The 21239-nt window shown below is 39.5% G+C and overlaps 1 protein-coding gene across 1 annotated transcript in view; it reads left to right on the top strand.

Annotated features, from left to right (window-relative positions):
• The first annotated feature begins 12394 nt into the window (after positions 1-12394).
• Positions 12395-21239, top strand: part of TRHR (thyrotropin releasing hormone receptor) — a 43246-nt gene continuing 34401 nt past the window's right edge. Inside the window, exon 1 of the mRNA XM_007117671.2 lies at positions 12395-13268. Within this exon, the coding sequence (XP_007117733.1) occupies positions 12480-13268 (789 nt within the window). The 5' untranslated portion in view covers positions 12395-12479. The remainder of the gene's footprint in view (positions 13269-21239) is intronic.

A 21239-nucleotide genomic window follows, 5' to 3' on the forward strand; every position in this document is an offset into this window, starting at 1 on the left:
CTGTTGTGGCGTCTCCCGTTACGGAGCACAGGCTCCGGATGCGCAGGCCCAGCGGCCATGGCTCACGGGCCCAGCCGCTCCGCGGCATGTGGGGTCCTCCCGGCCCGGGGCACGAACCCGTGTCCCCTGCATCGGCAGGCGGACTCTCAATCACTGTGCCCCCAGGGAAGCCCCTCTCTTTCATTCTTAAATTGATTAAATCATTTGGCTAAGATTCAGAAGTAACCTGAATATTAACACTGGCTGTGATTGCCAAGAGGTTGGAAATTCTACAGAGCTAGTGCATTTGCCCAGGGCTGCTGGTATGGTGGGGGCTGCCTATCTTCTCTTCATCAGAGTGGCTTTCAAACCCATTTGACCCATACCCACGGTAAGATGTATATTATATATTATCACCATGTACCTCATACCATCTACAGCCAGACTTCCAGGTCTACACCCTAGCTCTGGAATATATCAACTCTCTGTCCTTGTGAAGTGGTTTAACCCCTTGGTTTTCTCAACTGCAAAATGGAGTTGGAAATGAGCTTTATCTCCTAGGATTGTTATGAGAATTAACTGAGTTACTATACATTAAAGTTCTTAGAACAGTGTCAGGCACTATAACAGCGTCAGCCATCATATTATTTCTTATATAAATTAAGTGAAACTCGAAGTTTATGAAATAATACCCATATTATTTTAAATCTAAAAAAAAATTGTCCTGAAATTTTAAATTGATTTCACGACCCAATATTGCATCTCAACTTGCAGTTTAAGGATAACAATGCTTAGCAATTTCATTCTCTTTTTAAATACTCATTTGATAGAGCTTGGTAAACATCAGTCATTTGGGAGAATCCCTTTAGAACAGGCACAGGGACTATAAAGCCTCAGTCAGATGGAGTCATAAGAATGGGCATCCTAATCTCCTTGACTTACTTCAGGAATTTGTTCAGCAGGATAGAAAGCCCAGAGATAAACCCACACACATACGGTCACCTTATTTTTGATAAAGGAGGCAAGAATATACAATGGAAAAAAGACAGCAAATGAAGCAACTGACAAAGGATTAATCTCCAAAATTTACAAGCAGCTCATGCAGCTCAATATCAAAAAAAACAAACAACCCAATCCCAAAATGGGCAAAATACCTAAATAGACATTTCTCCAAAGAAAATATACAGATTGCCAACAAACACATGAAAGAATGCTCAGCATCACTAATCATTAGAGGAATGCAAATCAAAACCACAGTGAGGTATCACCTCACACCAGCCAGAATGGCCATCATCAAAATATCTACAAACAATAAATGCTGGAGAGGGTATGGAGGAAAGGGAACCTTCTTGCACTGTTGGTGGGAATGTAAATTGATAACAGCCACTATGGAGAACAGTATGCAGCTTCCTTATAAAACTAAATATAGAACTACCATACGACCCAGCAATGCCACTACTATGCATATACCCTGAGAAAGCCATAATTCAGAAAGAGTCATGTACCAAAATGTTCATTGCAGCTCTATTTACAATAGCCAGGACATGGAAGCAACCTAAGTGTCCATCAACAGATGAATGGATAAAGAAGATGTGGCACATATATACAATGGAATATTACTCAGCTATAAAAAGAAACGAAACTGAGTTATTTGTAGTGAGGTGGATGGACCTAAAGTCTGTCATACCGAGTGAAGTAAGTCAAAAAGAGAAAAACAAATACCATATGCTAACACATATATATGGAATAAAAAAAATGGTTCTCATGAACCTAGGGGCAGAACAAGAATAAAGATGCAGACGTAGAGAATGGACTTGAGGACACGGGGAGGGTGAAGGGTAAGCTGGGACGAAGTGAGAGAGTGGCATGGACATGTATACACTACCAAATGTAAAATAGATAGCTAGTGGGAAGCAGCCACATAGCACAGGGAGATCAGCTCGGTGCTTTGTGACCACCTAGAGGGGTGGGATAGGGAGGGTGGGAGACAGACCCAAGAGGGAGGATATATGGGGAAATATGTATATGTGTAGCTGATTCACTTTGTTATAAAGCAGAAACTCACACACCACTGTAAAGCAATTACACTCCAATAAAGATGTTAAAAATAAATAGAGTGAGATGCAAAATAATAAATAAAATAAAATAAAATATCACTGCCTCTTGAACAAAACAAAAAAGAATTTGTTCAGCAAAAAAGGAGCTATGCTATCCGCTCCTTTCATCATTAAATAAATTCGAATCCTGTCTTTGCTTTGTCATTTCTTTGTAATACAGATGAGCATCCAGCTTCTGTAGACAGCCCTGCCACTTCTTGAAATCAACAAGAATTTAGCTGGGTACAACTTCAGAGGACCATGCCTCAAAAATCAGCAGATTTGGGCTTCCCTGGTGGTGCGGTGGTTAAGAATCCACCTGCCAATGCAGGGGTCCCGGGTTCCAGCCCTGGCCTGGGAAGATCCCACATGCTGCGGAGCAACTAAGCCCATGATCCACAACTACTGAGCCTGGGCTCTAGAGCCCGCAAGCCACAACTACTGAGCCCATGTGCCGCAACTATTGAAGCCCGCGTGCCTAGAGCCCATGCTCTGCAACAAGAGAAGCCTCCAAAGTGAGAAGCCTGCGCACCGCAACAAAGAGTAACCCCCGCTCACCTCGACTAGAGAAAGCCTGCGCACAGCAACAGACCCAACGCAGCCAAAATAAATAAATAAATTTATTTTTTTAAAAAATCAGCAGATTTAGAAAACAGTCTTTTTCTTCTCCTCTAAATATAATAGCCATTAACATTTACTCAGTACACTCTTGTGTGGGCATAGTTCTAATAATTTTAACTCGTATTACTTCATTTAATCCTAAAAAAAACCCCACACCACCCTATGAGATAGCTACTATTATTATCCTTACTTTACAAATGAAGATATTAACGTGCAGAAAAGTTAAAAGACTCACCAAAGTCACACAGACAGTAAGTGAACCGGGATGAAAGACCAGTCAGTCTATCAAGAACCATGGGCTTTGTATACGCCTTTGCATTGGACTCTATGTTTGTCCAGGGGTGGAAGTCAGGCACTGCACGTGTGATAGAGTAGCGTTCACCATGGGACATCCTCAGAGAGAACGTGGCACCTACTGCTGTCCACTGAGAATTTCCTTTGCATGGTAGCTTCCCTACACCCCAGCTGATTGGTCAGGGGCTATTTGTCCAACTCTTTATTGCTTTTTTTCTCTCCTGGACCAAGGAGTCCTTCTCCTTGGTCTTGTGAATTTACTCCATACCATTTCACATAGAATTAGTCACTCCTAACACCTTACAGCTTTAAATATATGTACATACCTCAATTATAGCAGCTAACACACTGCATTATAATTGGCAGTTTGTATAAGTCACCCCTGCCAGGCTGGGAGCTCCTCTGTGCTTTTCATATTCACATTTCTATCTATAGGGGACATAACTGGCACTCAATAAGGCAGCATTGAACAAGTGTGAATGTGTGAGCGTGTGAGCAGGCGGACGGACAAATGAACCTCCACACTGAAGGTGAGAAATCACTCTGTAATGTTGTCTCTTAATTCATTCACCACACTTCTTTCTTGTTATTCTTCTTCGAAAGGTATTTCCCAGAAGACTGAAAGTTTAAGAAACATTGTAACAAAATACTTCAGAAGTGTCTCACCTTAGAGGAAATTACTATGACGATGTCACAAACTGAAAATTTGTTCCACATTAATGCCTCTTTTTATTTAAAAAAAAATCATTTTCAGTATTGAGGTGGCCTTTGATTCTCTAGGATGCTACACTTTTGATTTTGGCAGATCTTACTTATCTCCTTCAAACAAACCCCTGTTTCCTATCACCATCACTCCCAACAAGCCCCACCCACCTTCTCCAAGGGTTTGGGCCACCTGTGCAGGGGTCCGAAAACATTTCCTCAGGGAGATGCATCCCTTCTGCACATCAGTGCTTGGATGATTTCATCAGTAACACCAAATAGTCAGCTACCACTACAATCTAATAATTAAGTGACCGGATTTTATTCTTAACTACTTACTGTGTTCCTTTCCCTTTTTTTTTAAAATATGTACAGTTTCAGTGTTCTGTGCTCTCCTTTCTGTCTTAGCATACTATGTAAGCCAACAATTCCTGACAACTAAAACAAGCCATTTTTTCCAATGTTTCCTATCACAATCGTAATTTCAAAGGCATCAGTAAGAATTTCAATTCTACAAATTCCCTCATTCATTATGAACATAATTATGGTGAATGAACAAATGCTTGTATTTTGTTAATTAATAAACAATTATGGAGGCATGAAAACATTTAATGTTATAATTCAGATTTACTGGGTTTTAGAAGAATAAGAGAGATATGGCACTAGGATCTCCACAGAGATATATCTTAGCCAAACCACTAAAAAACCCCATTGGATTCAGCAAGACATATTTTATAACTTAGAAATTTTAAAGGTGGTATGTGGTGTTTTAGCAAATTTAATAATACCAGTTTTATTTTCCATGAACACATTGTGTTTATAGAATAATAAATATACTAAACTTTTATTATGTGCCAAGTACTGGACTGAGTGCTTGATATATATTATGTCGTTTACTCAGCATATCTGTTCTATGAATTAAGTTTAAGGCAATCATTTGGGAAAATTAATTCACTCATTTATACAACAAATTCATGTTGTACACGAACTGCCTTTTCTGTATACTCTGTGTATTCTCTCTGTTCATGCTGGGGGACACACAAATGCATAAAGCAGAGTTAACCCTAAATGTGTACAGTTACTTTCTGCTTTGAATTTTTTATATGTAGCTATTATGTAGGTTTCTATGAAAACAAAACATTATGTAAATTTGTATAAAAATGGTGCAATCATTTTGGAAAACATTTTGGTGATTTCTTAAAAATGTAAGCATATACTAAATTTATGTCCCAACAGTTTTCACGCTTGGAATTTGGTAATTCCTATACAAGAAAAATGGCAGAATGTTTTTACAGACATTGTATTTGCATGCATATTTGTAGAAGTTTCACTCATATTAACCAAAACCTGAAAACAAGTGAAATATCCACCAACAGGCGATTGGATAAAATATGATATATCCATATAGCCATACGATGGAATGTTGTGCAGCAATAAAAGGGAACAAACTACTGATTCATGCAACAAAATGGGTAAATATAAAAAACATTATGCTGATTTATGTGTGCATAAGAGTGCATACTGTATAATTATGATATAATTATATTAAACTCTTCAAAAGATAAATATAGTCTAGAGATAGAAAGCTGAGCAACATTTACCTGAACATAGAATTGTTCGGGGAATACAGAATTGAATGGGAAGGAACACAGGAAACATTTTAGGGTGATGGAAGTTTTCTGTATCTTAATTGTGGTCATGGCTACAAAGTTATATGTATTTGCTAGAACTCACAAAACTCTACATTTAAAGTGAATTTATTTTATGTAAATTGTACCTCGATAAAATTGATTTTTTAAATGATATATACATATCTGGGAAGCAGTGTTATGTGTCTGCATCTGTGTGTCTGACATAATAAATAAGAGCAGAGGAGAAACTGAAGGTCAAATACAAAGTTGATAGACTTAGTAAACAAAAAAAGCATTTTATTGATAAAGTCTTACACAACCATTTATGTAAGGATACAAATTCGGACTTGAAATTCCTAGCAACCAGAGTCAGCCATGTTCAGCTTACAAAATGCAATTTTATAATAACTAAATTACAGTAATTTTTTAATATTATATGAATTTTAAAAAATAACTTTAGTGTTCCATAAAACATGCAATAAATCAAAATAATCAGAAGCTCAGTTTTTTCTTTTTATTTATTTATTTATTATTTCTTTTAAAATTGAAGTATAGTTGATTTACGAGCTCAGAAGTTTTGATTAAAATTCTTATTCTTCAATCTTTTGTGTAGGTCATGACACTTTGGGGAAACCTTTGTAACTGGTGTTAACACTTCCTGAACATGCTTCACCCAACCAGATAACAAATGCTAGAGACTGCAGAGGGTAAGAAGCTATGTATATGTGTTTCTACTTTTTCATTTTAAAATATTTTTAGGTTGACTTCTACTGTACTTCATTTTTAAATCTAAGATCTTATTTTCTCCAGAAATGTGGACACTAGGGAATGGAAACAAGAGTATATATGGTTGAGAAATAGAAAAGAAGGGCACTTTGTGCCCAAAATATACAATATTACTGTACAACTTATTTACCTTTCAGGTTCTGTACCTTTTCCAATAAGCACAAACACAACTTCATAATCCCATTTCATAAAGTATTTTTCTTTGTTGATCAACAGCCAACAGTTTTCTCTAGCTAATATTTAAATTTCAGTGAAAATGAATTTTGACATCTTTTCTATAATGTTTGCCAAATGCTTTCTTTTACTCAAAGCTCTGTGATCAAGCTTACACCTGAACAGGGAAATTTTGAAGGATACTTAGTTCAGTATCTAGGTGAATTAGCATCAAATCCTGAGTTGACTTTGTTTACTACTTCCAGAACCCAAACCTTCTATCCCAGTTCCAGTGACCCAGTCTTCTGTGGTTTCTGTGTCAGAATCTCAACTCGATAGGCTGTACCTCACTCTGCTCTTCTAAATCTAGAAACCTATATAGTTATATAATTTTTCTCAGGAACCAGAGTCTGTGCTAGTGTTCTGTTGCCAACATTTTCTGTTGTCACCTTTCCAAATCTGGGTGGGTTACCTGCACCTAGTTTACTTCACCTCCCTGGCCCTCCTGCAGCCTGGACGCCCACATACCACCTCCAGAGACCAACATTTGTTGGTGTAGCTCAGTGGTTCTTAATCATCACTGTACATACCAAAGGTTAGGCTTCACTTCCTGACTAATTAAATAAGAATATCTGGGAAAGGGACCTAACTATCTATATTTTTTAAAACTCCCCAGATGATTCTGAAATTCAACAAGGGACAGAAAGGGAAAATTCATAAAATTGATGCTGTCTTTATTTAAAAAGTTGATATTGTATTCATCATAGACTTTTTTGCATAAACTTTGATTTAAAAAATATTGCATTAAAATATCGATGGTATTAATTACTGAGGTTTTTGGCACCCCCTTAAATTTTGCCCTCTCCTCACCATGGTCTGGGTCCTGCAAACCACTGGCCTAGCTGGATGCTCTACAGTATCTCTGACCCCAGTGCCACTTGACCACAGTGAGCATAGATATTCTCTTTCGCAGCAATGCCCCACCTGCCAAGCCAAGCTCCAGGTACGATAGTAGAGATGAAAAAGGGTGACAGATACAGAGGGGGACAAGTCAATTGCTTTTGTCCAGAGCCCCACTCTCTTTCTCAGGCCCTAGTCCAATCTGAGGACATACACCAAAACCCAAAATACTTAGGAGTGCTGTGATAGGTAAATTTTTAAAACTTTCTGTAGGTGATTCGGATTCATCATTGCTCCCACACCAGAATCGCTGAGCTAGACCATATAGTTCAAGGTTATTCGAAGTGTGGTCCACAGACAAGCAGCGTCAGCATCACCTGGAGTTTATGAGAAATGCACATACTCAGGTCCCACCCTAGGGCTACTGAAACAGCAATTTGGGGGCGGTTTTATCAAGGTTTTAACAAGCTCTCCTGGAGATCCAGATGCACGCTAACGTTTGAGAAATGCTGATAGCATAAATAATCATCTTTCTACTAAAGGGTTGATGACAACCAGCTGATAGCCAGCTACTACCTAGACAGCTAAGATCACCTTCAGAGACCAGGCTAGGGCTTTCCTGAATTCCTCTTATGTAAAATTCCTCTTGTGTAATAAAATCATGTCAGCCACTGTGTCCCAGGGACAGAGACTTGGCCAAGCAGATGATTTCCTGGGGTAGCCAAGAAAGGGAAAGCCAGATACCAAGAGCAAGCTGTCTGGGTGGGAATGCCAAGAGTGGGAAGCAGAAGTGCTCAATCTTTCCTCAAGCTTGAGGGTCAAGTCTGAGGCCAGGCCAAAAAAAAAAAAAAAAAAAAAAAAAAAACAGTCCCAGCTTGGAGTCCAAGGGCGTTCTTACAAAGGAGCCTGTAAGTGTGATGCTCATTCTTATTGATGCTAGCCAAGGTCAGAGGAAACAGAGCAAAACTGAAAGTGGGCAATGGTAAGTTTGTGCACCATCTACATGCTGGAACCATGACTTACCGACCTTTTCTCAAAACAGATGCCACTGAACTATTTTCAAAGGATGCATTTCTCTCTAGTCAGAATTACTCAAAAGATATAAAAGTCACAGTTGGTTAGAATTTATTATTGAGAGAAAAAAATCTCAACCCAAAACGTAAAGTGTAATCTAGTTGTACACTATTTCATTTTTTTAACATCTTTATTGCAGTATAATTGCTTTACAATGGTGTGTTAGTTTCTGCTTTACAACAAAGTGAATCAGTTATGCATATACATATATCCCCATATCTCCTCCCTCTTGCATCTCCCTCCCTCCCACCCTCCCTATCCCACCCCTCTAGGTGGTCACAGAGCACAGAGCTGATCTCCCTGTGCTATGCGGCTGCTTCCCACTAGCTATCTATTTTACGTTTGGTAGTGTATATATGTCCATGCCACTCTCTCACTTCGTCCCAGCTTACCCTTCCCCCTCTCCATATCCTCAAGGCTGTGCTCTAGTAAGTCTGTGTCTTTATTCCCATCTTTCCCCTAGGTTCTTCATGACCTTTTTTTTTTTTTTTCTTAGATTCCATATATGTGTGTTAGCATACGGTATTTGTTTTTCTCTTTCTGACTTACTTCACTCTGTATGACAGACTCTAGGTCCATTTCTGTGCAGTTCTTTACACTTAGGGAGCATTTATTAGATATTATCTGATTGAGATTGACAAATAAAAAACCTACCTTATGAAAATCACAGTTACTTTGAACATATAATTTTGCAAAGAGCATAAATTCGCTTGAAAACAGACAGGACCATAAGGGACAGGCAAGTCTGGGATGGTGAAAGCAGAAGTTGGTACTCTCCGGAGAGGAAAGAACTAGCTGAAGGGGAGGGAAGGAGGAACCAGGGGTGGTCTGAGTCAGATCAGAAAGGAGCGCTCCTTACTCTGAAAGCTGCCTGTGGTCATCAGTGTTTGTCTCGTCACCAGCTCAGACTCCTCACAGCCAAAGCAGAAGCAGAAAATTACCCCCCCACCCCCAGAATCCTCGCCATTTTACACAGCTGGGCCTCATATATGCTATCTCCTCCAGTCAGAATACCTTCACTCATCCCACCCTTCAAAAAGAAGCTATACTTTTCTTCAAGACTGTTCTCAGATGTTACCTTGCCTCGGAAGCCCTCGCTGGTCCCTCAGTCTGTTGCACCTACCACCCACAAATGCTTTCCCCTTCACAACCTAAGCCCTCTCAACATATCTATGCATATTTGTAACTGTTCATAAGTCTGCTTCTCCCAGTAGACCATGACCTATTAGAAGGTAAAAACAAAATGTTATATACTAGATGCCTGGTACATAGGAAGAGCTTAACAATTAAGTGCTAAAAGAATGAATAGGGACACAAACTGAAGACTCAGAACAGTGTCCTTACAGAGAAATGCTGAAGAATGTGCTAAGATTTGGAGGGAGGTGGAATTGCCAGGGCAGGTAGCATTGTAGATGTTCTCTCCCCTCACGTTTACTACCCAAGACTTAAAATAAGGTCTCTTCAAAAGGCCTGAAAGCTGGCTAAAATCCTGGGGACAATGAGAGGGGAAGATGTGCTTTATGAAGTGTGACCTTTGAAGAGGCCTTTCAGATTGGAGGTGGTAGGGTTGGCATGGGGTAGGGAAGCAACGTTTTCACCTTAGAAAGCACTTTTCATTCCAAAATGCAGAGGACTCGACCAGAAACAAGGTGTTCAGAGTAATCTCTGTCCTCTAGGGCAGGGAGAGAAGTAAAGCTGGCACCCAGTCTGCTAAACCAGTTGCGGGAACAAACCAGAAGGTGGGCAGAAATCCTATTCAGGGTAAAAGAGTTTGCATTTGGCTGGTACCCCCTCCACTGTCTCTCTCAGGAACTGCATGTGATATAAGAGTCAAGACTCGAAAGGCTACAGAGGCCAGGTGTGCAGGATTACTGAGTGAAGCTGGCCTGTGTGACAGAAAAGAGGGAGGAAAAGAGGAGAGGACACATCCTGTCCCCCCACAGACTGCTACTCACAACCACTACTCAGCTTCGGATGATTATTTCTAGCAGGAATATGGACTCTTGGTTGCCAGATCTTTCCATGTTTATGAGAGGCAGAAATCCAGATTTACTATACAATCTCTCAATATTGAAAGGTAGACAGACGATAGTCTACCTTTGAAACTACATTGTGCAGGCCAAACAATATATTTCTGAAACCTGAATCTGAGTCATGGGTCATTAATTTGTAACTCTGGTTGATTTAGAAGGAGAACTAGATACTCAAGGAGCCCTTGATGGTTCAGAGGGTGGAATTCACTCAATATGATCCAAGCTTCGCCTTCATCCCATTGTACCTAGCCTTGAACATGACTCTGATTCCTTCATGGTCCTGTCTACACCGAATCTATTCTTCCATTGACATCTTCTAGAAAAAAGAACATCTAAACTTCTTAGAGTAGAGAATCAACCTGTTCACTATATAGGGCATTAAGTTAAGGGCTGTTATTCGTTGTCAGTCTGAAATAAAAGTGGACAAACATTAACATTTGGTGTATTCAGTTGGTGCCTGGAGAAGAAAGACATATTTTCTGAGATTCCATTAAAAAGTATAAAGATTTGCCCATGGGCTACTTCAGAGAAATAAAAATCAAGCCGAAGTACACTTTCCTAAAAAAGATTGTTTATAAAGTTTTGTTTCAGAGGCGTGTTACCAGAGTGGCCCTGGTTTAGATTTCCACCTAGAAATAAATTGACACAAAACATTGCTGGGTGGTACATGTTGGTTGGCAGTCCAGAGGGTGGGTGAAGAGGGGAGAGGCGTCCGGAGCAGTTAGAGAGATCCTAGTAAGTGACGCAGAGCCAGAGTTGAAAAACAAAGTTCACAGATCATTTGTAGGTTTAAATTGATGTTCTTAGCTCAAACAGGTTTTTTAAAAATAATCTTTATAAGCCTCAGAAGATTGCAGCTGAAATGGTTTAAAATCCATTTCAACTCATTTTCCATTCATATAATATGAGATGAGGGAGTCAATTTCACCGGTTCACTGGAGAAATAGTCTAAGGGTTTCCATAGTAGGGAAAGAAGTTGATTTCAGCTCAGACACATATCTCAAGCTTCAAGGGCTGTGTCTGGACTGAGAAGGATTTGCCATCTCCAAGTCCTATCAAACAGGGAGTGTAAATATATTTCAGGGCTGCCTCAGGTACTGGAGTTTCTGTAGCACTTGGACTATAAACAACTATAAGACCAGCTGCCTCTGGACCCCTTGCTGGTGATTTCAGCCTTCCAGATTAGAACTGTATTATTAGCACATTTAAAAGTAAATCCTTCGAGGGGAGAAGATTATGCATCAGTGAGGACTGACTGGCATTTGCGAGTGTGAGTGTGTGTGTTTGCGCGTGTGTGGGAAGGGGGCGGGGGGAGACAGAGAGAGCGAGCATGTTCTCATTAGGGGAAGATCTACGATTTGACAGGCTCTCTGCTGCTGCTTCTGCTGCGGCTGTGTGGTCTGTCATCAGTTGGAAAGGCTGCAAGGGTTTAGAAGAACCGCAGTTCTGAAGACAGAGCACTGCTAAGTAGTCTCCCTGTCAAACAAAGTAGACGAGGTTTTCTGCAGCGTTGGAAACTCGCGCTTAATACTGCTTCATCTACCTGGAAAAGCAGGCAACGCTACAGAGGAAAAGGTAAGAGAAGAAATTGTTCTCTGTTGGGTCTGCAGGGCAGAGGGCATGGGGAGAGGTAGGTTCAAAGGCTTGCTATTTTGTAGCAAAGGGATCTCACCCTCTGAGAGCAAAGGAGGCAGAGGCTAATTTTCTGTCAAGCTTGATCTTTGAGCCTCTTGGCTTTTCTCCCCCTCGTATCTTTTTCTTCTCCATTGTACTTTTCCCAAGCATCTGAGAGATGTCTTTGTATTTATTTTTCAGGTAGCAGATATTGTTTCTTTTTTTTTTTTCCATCGAGCACTCTTTCAAAACAAGGAGCATTTTTTGTGTCTCTTTTCTTGAGCATTTTTCTCCATTAAGAAAAAAACCGGTCCCTCTTATTGTAAGGTAGTCAAAACAGTTATTCCATCCTACACTAGAGTTGCAATAAAAGGAGTTTTGGGGAGTACATATGAGCCCTATTACTGCAGAAAAATGGGAGGTGAAAGGAGAGGAGAATTACCTGTAAGTGACTGTGACTTGATCAGAATTGGTGATGCTGTGAATGAATATGAACTGTAACTCTTCACAGGGGGAGAGAACCACTGTGATAAAGGCAGGGCACTGGAAAGAAGATGTGTTGAGAAGTGTTTCAGAGAAAACTCAAGCCACTAAAGATGGAAAACGAGACAGTAAGTGAGCTGAACCAGACACAGCTTCAGCCTCGAGCCGTGGTGGCCCTAGAATACCAAGTGGTCACCATCTTACTTGTGCTCATTATTTGTGGCCTGGGCATCGTGGGCAACATCATGGTAGTCCTGGTGGTCATGAGAACCAAGCACATGAGGACGCCCACAAACTGCTACCTCGTGAGTCTAGCAGTAGCTGATCTCATGGTCCTGGTGGCCGCGGGCCTCCCCAACATAACGGACAGTATCTATGGTTCCTGGGTTTATGGCTACGTTGGATGCCTCTGCATTACTTACCTCCAGTACTTGGGCATTAATGCATCCTCTTGTTCAATCACAGCATTTACCATTGAGAGGTACATAGCAATCTGTCACCCCATCAAAGCCCAGTTTCTCTGCACATTTTCCAGAGCCAAAAAGATCATCATCTTTGTCTGGGCTTTCACATCCATTTACTGTATGCTGTGGTTCTTCTTGCTGGATCTCAATATTAGCACCTATAAAGATGCTATTGTGGTGTCCTGTGGCTACAAGATCTCCAGGAATTACTACTCACCTATTTACCTAATGGACTTTGGTGTCTTTTATGTTGTTCCAATGATTCTGGCCACTGTCCTCTATGGATTCATAGCTAGGATCCTCTTCTTAAATCCCATTCCTTCAGATCCTAAAGAAAACTCTAAGACATGGAAAAATGATTCAACCCATCAGAGCAAGAATTTGAATTCAAAGACCTCTAGTAGATATTTCAACAGCACAGTATCTTCAAGGAAGCAGGTAAGCAAATCTGAACCTCCAAGTCCACAGAGGAAATGTGGGAGAGAGTTCCCTGTGAGATGGGATCAATTTTGCCCTACTTAGCTAATGGTAAAACTAAAATACAATCATGCAAATGTTTCACAGTGTAAGCTTCTGCTTTACATATTAAATCCACCTCTAAAACAACTGAAGATCTAAAAATAGATGGGAAAATTTTGATAGCACATCAGCAGGTACCAGTTCACGTGCTATTAGGATATAAGGAAATATAACAAAAGCCCTAGAATTCCACCTTTAAAATGTTTGCACCTCTCTGAGAAATGTTATCAAAATATTTAGATCATTTCTGGCTTCTATAGGGAGCAGCTGGATATTTTTAAGAATTCTATTGTCTGACAAATATTTGACAAGATAGTTTGAGAAAAGATGAGTCAAAACAATAATGAAACTGAGAGGGGTTACTGGGCTTTTTTTCTTTTTCTGAGTCTTAGTGGAGAAAGAGTCTATTACCTTCTCTTCCACCTCCCTACAACGTGTCCCTGCGTGTAGAAGTTCAAAATGCACTTTGCTCAGGAAATGTTCTAATAAAAGGCTAACACCAAGCTCAATTTGGTACAAACAATTATTGAATTTTTTTAAAATGTCTGTTTTTCTTGCTAAGCATAACTGAAAATCGTTTTATGTTTCAGATCACCTGAATGCTCAGGTGGTTACAGTTGAATAATGGTTTTATATGAGTTAAACAAATGGTTTCACTTTGTTTCAGTAGATATGGTTTATAAGACAATACAGGAATAAAATACTTTTATATCATATGCACATTTACCTATAGTCACACAATTGTTCTAAGTTATCTATGAACTTGGCTTTCAGGTCCTTCTCCTTCTTTGTTAAACAGAAAAAAAAATAGATGGTAAACATTCTCAGAGCTGAAAAGAAAAACTTGAAATCAACAATACTGGCTCTTTCAAATGGGTTGAATTTTCTTTCTTTTTTTAAAAATCCTGCAGGAATATAGTTCTTCCTATGTGCACAGATAGAAACTGAGTGTACTTGTTAAAGTAAGCACATGAATCATCCACACCGTCACTTCCTAAACTCTAGATGAGCTGAAATATGAAGAATTGTAATTGGACATTGGGCACATAGTGAAATAAGTTACTAATAAATGTAGGTGTTTTAGACATGCATGAAATGAATAATGAACTGTCACTAGAAAGAAATATATACAACATTTTAAATGATACCATGATACTTGATTTATATAACATTTATTATTAAAGATGCCCAGGTGATAGAAAAGACTTGAGCAACTAGGGAAGAGTTGAGCAACTATTGCCAGCTCTTAGATTTCTGTTGCTTTGGGTCTAGCAGTACTACCTAATACAAGGCATATTTACTGGGCCTTGTATTGGGCATCTATTACCCAAAACTTGATTAAGGGAAACTTAGAACTGTTGGCCATCTGCCAAGACAAACATTAAGAGAGTAAAGATTACAATAAGAGAGTAAAGAATACGTACATCTCAGTTAGAGACTAAACATGGGGTACTGTCTGTAGCAAAGAAGGTCAGGGAGTAGATTCATTCATTAGACTCTAATTTAGATCCTTGTTTTAAATTCTAAAAGATTGTTTGTCTGGTCTAATATCTTCCCTTTCAGTTATAGTCATTAGCACCTATCAGCATTAATAATGTGCTTTAAATTGCTAATTGTGTTACATGTTCACACTCTTATTTCAAAGCTGTTACAAATAGGCTGCCCTTATAGAAGCTGAGTGGTAAGAGAAAAAGCCAAAGATTTGACTCCAAATACCCTGGGCTTTAAAATGCAAGGGCTCTAATCAAGCTTGGATGTATGACCTTGGGTAAGCAGAACTCTCTGAGCCTCAGTTTCCTCATCTTTAAGGATAAGGATAAATAACAACCAGGGTTGGTGTGAGGGTTTAATGAAATACCTTATGAAAGATACCTAAAATAGAGTGTTGGTTCATCTGAATGTTTGATTAGTCTCATTCTGAGTTTTTGTTAATATGTTGTCAACTGTAAGGGCAATATTTATTCTTTAAAATATGCATTCACCATTTAAACAAAGATCATTTGTTGAGCAGGTGTGTATATGATATAGCAACTTCTCCAAGGAACTTTTTAATAATTAGGGCATTTGGAATTGTATTCAGAGCATTTGGGGTTGTCACAATGACATCCCTGTCACTTAGCATCAGGAGCCTGGGATGCCAAATGACCTGAAATGTGCTAGACAGCCCTGCACAATGAAGTGCCCTGTTGCAAATGTCAATAACACCCTCCTTGAGAAACAAGGGATGCCATATAAATCAATAGAAGTGTATTGAAGTAATATGTCATGTAATTCAGTCTTGATTATAGATAGGAGGAGAGTTCAGAGGAAAGAAAGGAAATTATGGGGCTAGAGGAATCAGAGAAGCCTTCATGGAAGAGGTGGCATTTGAGAAGGCTCTGGAAGGATGAGGATAATTTGGAAAGTAAAAGTCAAGAGAGACAGCACTTTACACAGAAAGGACATGGCTGGGATGAGAATGCTATGGATTTGGAGAAGGGGTCAGGAGGGGGATTTTTATAGTATGAAGTGATTTGGTTGACTAAAATGAAGTCTTCGGGGAACAGCAAAAAGTAAGATTGGATTGATGTGTGCGTGTGAGAGAGAGAAAGAGAGAGAGAGAGAGAGAGAGAGAGAGAGAGAGAAGGAGAATGAGGGAAAAGGCTGTGGAGGATTCCAACTATCAGGCAGAGCAAGGAGTTTGAACTTAGTGCAGGGACAATGAAGAAAGTGAGTGGGGCTTCCCTGGTGGCGCAGTGGTTGTGCGTCCGCCCGCCGATGCAGGGGAACCGGGTCCGCGCCCAGGTCCGGGAGGATCCCACATGCCGCGGAGCGGCTGGGCCCGTGAGCCATGGCCGCTGAGCCTGCGCCTCCGGAGCCTGTGCTCCGCAACGGGAGAGGCCACGGCAGAGGGAGGCCCGCATACCACCAAAAAAAAAAAAAAGAAAGTGAGTGGTGAGCAGGCGGCAGCAATGAGGAAAGTGGTGTTTGGGGACAATAAATCTGACAGCTGTGGACCAGGCAGGATTGGAGGCTGAGAGACTTGTTGTAGAGGGACCACTTTGGAAGTTGTTGGTAGTAATTAAGGCATGAAGTAGTACGACTCTCTATCAGGAAATGTAAAGTAAGGTGTGAACCAGAGAGAGCTTTCAAAGAAAGAGAGGGTGAGATGTGAACACATCAGATACAAAGGATGAAGAGGGAACAATTCAATGTGACTTCAGGGTTCCGAGTCTGGAAGAACGGTAGTGCCTCCAATGAATGGAATGAGAGCCATGAAGGGGAGTCAGTTTTGTCCAAAATCAGTGACCCTTTGATCTGGCTCTTCCTCTTCTGAAACGGTTCTTTTCTTAAATCTTCCAAAGGTTCTAACTCCACCTCCTATAACCCAAGGACTATTATTCTAATATTTTCTCTGCATGTTTTTTCTTTCAGGCAATTTTAATTTACATTTTAATAAATATTCTGTCTGGACCAGGTCTTTCTAACCAAGTAATGAAAGTCAAATGTGCATAGCCTAAAAGAACTACGTTTTAAGAAGAAATAAAAGAGTATTTATACGTAAGGGACAAGTGTGGGGGTTTTGTTTGTTCATTTGTTTGCTTTTAACTTATATCCCCTATGCAGAAAATACAGACCAGAATCTTTTTTCTTCCTATTATTCAGATTCAATTATGTTTTAGAAAACCAACTAAATATTTGGTACATTCAGTGAAACAAATTACTCAGAATAATGGCTTGGAATTGTGTAGACAAAAGAATTATCTGATTGACGAAATCTTTTGCTTTACAATTGGTTGTAATGATAATGGAGACATGGTTTAAATGATCACATTTTTCCCATTTCAGTTCTATCTACACACTCCCAAAAGATCTCTCTCTGTTCAGTCAGTTCAGGTGTTCAGCATTGTGTAGGTAAAATATCTTTATCATTGACTGAATATTTCAAGGGAATTGATTGGATCTTTCAGTATTTTGGAGACGCAGAAATATCTTGGTAAAGGACTCACTATGGATAAACACATTCAATTCAAATATTTTATTTCCACAGGATATGGGGTATGCAGAATATTTTATAGATCATGCTATCAGTTTCATTTTCAGTTGAGTCACACTAACGTACTTTTTTGTTTGTTTTTTACAGTATAACTGGTGAGAAACTGTGCAACATAGTCCAAGTAGAAACTCCAAAAGTTTATGGCAAAATTTTCATTATGGATTTTGTTTGGCTTAAAAAGCCTTTGAAATGCCAAACAGTCTTTGTTTACATAAATTTCTTAAAAGCCTCTACCTTCCTAGAGGAATGTTGGTAGCCCAAGAGACAAAAGCAGCTTTCCTTTTAAAGCAATATATGCCTTTTATTTGTTGATGTTATTGCTGCTGATGATAGAAAAGCCGTCGTGTATTATGGAAAACACAGAAAACTAGGAATAAGAAAAAAGGCATCCTTTACCCCATCTCTCAAAAACCACAATTTATTAGCATTTAGTCATATTTTTTTCATGTTTTCACTTGATCTTTTTTATATCATTATAGTCAATATACAGATATATAATTTTATATGCTGTTTTTACACAAAATGTGAAATTAATCTTCTCAAGAATAGCACAGAGTAAAACAAAATGGATAAGATTGTAAGTCAGTTTTTCTCAGCCACAGTTTTCTCATTAATAAAATGATACTAACAATTCCACATGGAGTTATTCAAATCAGATGAGATGCATCAGACAAAATTTGTGGGGGTTTTTGGGGGGTTTTTTTTTGTCTCTCCTCCCTCCTGTACCATCAGCTACCCTTCCATCAGTCCTTTACTTCTCAGTGACTTCCATTCCCCTAGGCAGCCTCCTGACTCTGACTCTGAGTAAACCGAGTAGGATGTGCTCATGGAAAATTAACAATTCAGACAAAGAAAGGGCTTAAATGTATCTTTTCTCTTCTCCCCCTGCCTCCCTCCAACTCCTGCCTCAAGTGTTACCTACACTTTAAAGAAGAAATTTTGAACAAGGAAAGACACTTAAGAAACAAAGGAAAGCAGGCATAATAGTGGCAGTAGGGCTGACATTTGGAAGCATAAAGTCCCTTAAGTCGTGTGGGTAGCTTAATCAACGATTAACCTTAAAAGGCATATTGGGACTTCCCTGGCAGTCCAGTGGTTAAGAATCTGTGCTTCCACTTCAGGGGGCATGGGTTCGATCCCTGGTTGGGAAACAAAGATCCCACATGCCGCGGGTGCGGCAAAAAACAAAAAACAACAAAAAAGAGTGTATTAATGATACTAAACTTTCCAGCATTAGGCCTAAATCAGAGGTTCCTCGAGTTTACTGGGACTGTTTTTGTACTGTTTTCACAGGTCCACCTTTCATTTTTAATTGTTTTATTTGTTCCATTTTTCTGGGTTCAACTATATCCTTAATAGTATAAAGATCTCTTAGATGGGAAAAAAGTGCAATTTTTGTAACTTAGCACACAATTATCTAAGTGTGCAATCTTATTTTATTATTAAAGAAAAGTTTTCCATTTTCCAATTCACATCCTATATAAGGAAAAACTACATATGCCATAAATTGCCTCAGGAAAAGTGCGCTGCAGTTACATGTTTTGTGTCCTTTGGTTAGATGAACGCACATTGTGTATTCCCAATTTTATGCTTGCAGCTTTGAGACATAATTTCAGCAGTAAAGAAATATAAATTTTCCTGTATGCCTACAAAAGGGAAAAACCTGTACTCGTACAGAATTCTTGATTTTACCACACATCAAAAAACACCTTAAAATCAGCTAACCTTGAAAATGACAAAGTATATTTCTTTACGAAGCCTCTTGTGAATTCTTCAAATTGCAGATATTCCAGGTTCCAGACAGATTAAGTCTGGGCTGTAACCATGTTCTTAGTCTCCTTTACTTTTTTTATGAGTTGGGGGAAGGGTGAAAGGTATAAAGCTAGAGCTAGGTCAACATTAAGCAGAATTTTGCAGTAGGTCACTTTATATTCACTCTCCTCCTCAACTTAATGAAACATTCACTCACAACCCTAAAAGCACCTAGCGCTCTCCTAGGTTGGGGGGCTACTGGAATATAGAAAGACACACTCTTCATCTTCAAGGAGCTCACTATTGGCCATGTACACCAATAATCCTGAGCAGACCATTATGTTCTACAATAGAGGACGAAGCCTCCATGAGGGGAAAAGCAAAATGGCGGAGAATGGAGGAAAGCTCTATGGAGAACATGGCATTGATCTGGGCCTGTAAAGATGGGCGGAATGTCTAAAAGCAACAATGAGGAGACAGAGAGAAAAGGAAGAAAGTTCAACAGAAAGAGAGGAGTAGATAGGGGAGGACTGGGCACGTTCAAGGAGAGAATAGTCTCATATCATTGAAGTGGGGCAATGAAAGTGAACTGTCTATTGAGGGAAGCCTGAACCAGATTGTGGTCCTGCTATATCTAACTCCCATCTCTCCTCCCCAGCCCTGACCTTTGTCTCTCTACCTACTTACACCCACACCCATGATTACAACTCCCAACTATGAGAGTCTAGTACACAGCTCTAGCAAAGACATCTCCTGACCCCTACGCCTAATTGAGTTTTGGACGTCGTGTAATTACATCAAATCCAATATGTCTAAAACTAAATCCATTTTTTTTCCTTCGTAAACCCCTACCTCTTTTTTTCTTTCCTATTTTAGATTCCTAAGCCACAAATCTAGGAGTCCTTCTAAGTTCTTTTCTGTCCTATATACTCACCCCATATCCAAGTAATAGTCAAGTGCTAGTGATTCTAGCTGATAACTCTTTATTTGACCTACTCCGTCACACTACCATTGTCCTAGTTCACCATTTCTCACCTGCTCTATTTCAGGACACACCTCACCAGGCCTCTCTGACTCCCATTCCACTGTCCCCCCAGATCATCTGCACACTTCTCACTAGGGGGTTTCTCTAACAAACAGATATGTTGTTAAAATGCTTTAAAGTTCCCGGAGGCCTAGAGTTTAAACACCTTAGCATAACAAGTAAGATCCTGGCTCCTTTATATGTTTTTAGCTTCATCACTTATGGCTTTCCTAACTCAGACTTTATGCTCCCATGATACTGAATTATTTGTAGTTCTCTGAACTTGCTATGTTCTCTCAGCCAGAATATCTTTCATCTGGCAAACTCTCAGTTATCATCCAAGTCTCAGATCAAACGGTGCCCCTCATGAATCCCATCAAGTCTTCCCTGAATGTCTCAGGCAGATCTATGTAACTGAATGCCTAGCTAAAACCATGTGTGTTAGGTATTCTACCTATGTTTCCACGGTACAGTGCATATACTTCTGGTTTAGTAATTCTTATGTATCATAATTGTTACCTGTTGGTCTTCCCATTGCCACTAACATCAGTAAGAGTAGGGCCCGTATCCCCAGTGCCCTCAGCACTGAATTTGGCATGTCACAGGCTCCCAAAAGAGTTTATAGCTAGTCGTGTGTTGCAGCCAAAGAATACAGGCTTTGCAATACAGCAAGTGGCTAACATTTCTTCCCAAATCTATGTTCAGTGACATCACACTAGTTGCTTAAAATTGGTCATGGTTGGAGTACTAACACTGCAGAAATCAGCAAATATGACATTTCAGGGCCCCTCCCTTTTTTTGTGGAGAGCCAATTGTTAAATACTGATCAGTACACTTCTGTGTGTGTGTGTGTGTGTGTATCATACATAATAAATGAAATTGTAAAAGAGTACATACACGTATACTTTGGAGCTAAGTCAATTCCAACACTCTATTTTGCTCCCTGAAAAATTATTGTTTATTTATTCCATATCCTTCACTGATTTTAATTAAAATTTATTGTCTTTTATTGAATGTCTTTTGAATTCCAAAACAGAAAAACTAGCAACCAGCTAGTATGATAGTGAGTTTTTTACTA

The sequence above is a fragment of the Physeter macrocephalus genome, chromosome 15 (assembly GCF_002837175.3).
Source record: "Physeter macrocephalus isolate SW-GA chromosome 15, ASM283717v5, whole genome shotgun sequence".
NCBI lineage: Eukaryota > Metazoa > Chordata > Mammalia > Artiodactyla > Physeteridae > Physeter > Physeter macrocephalus.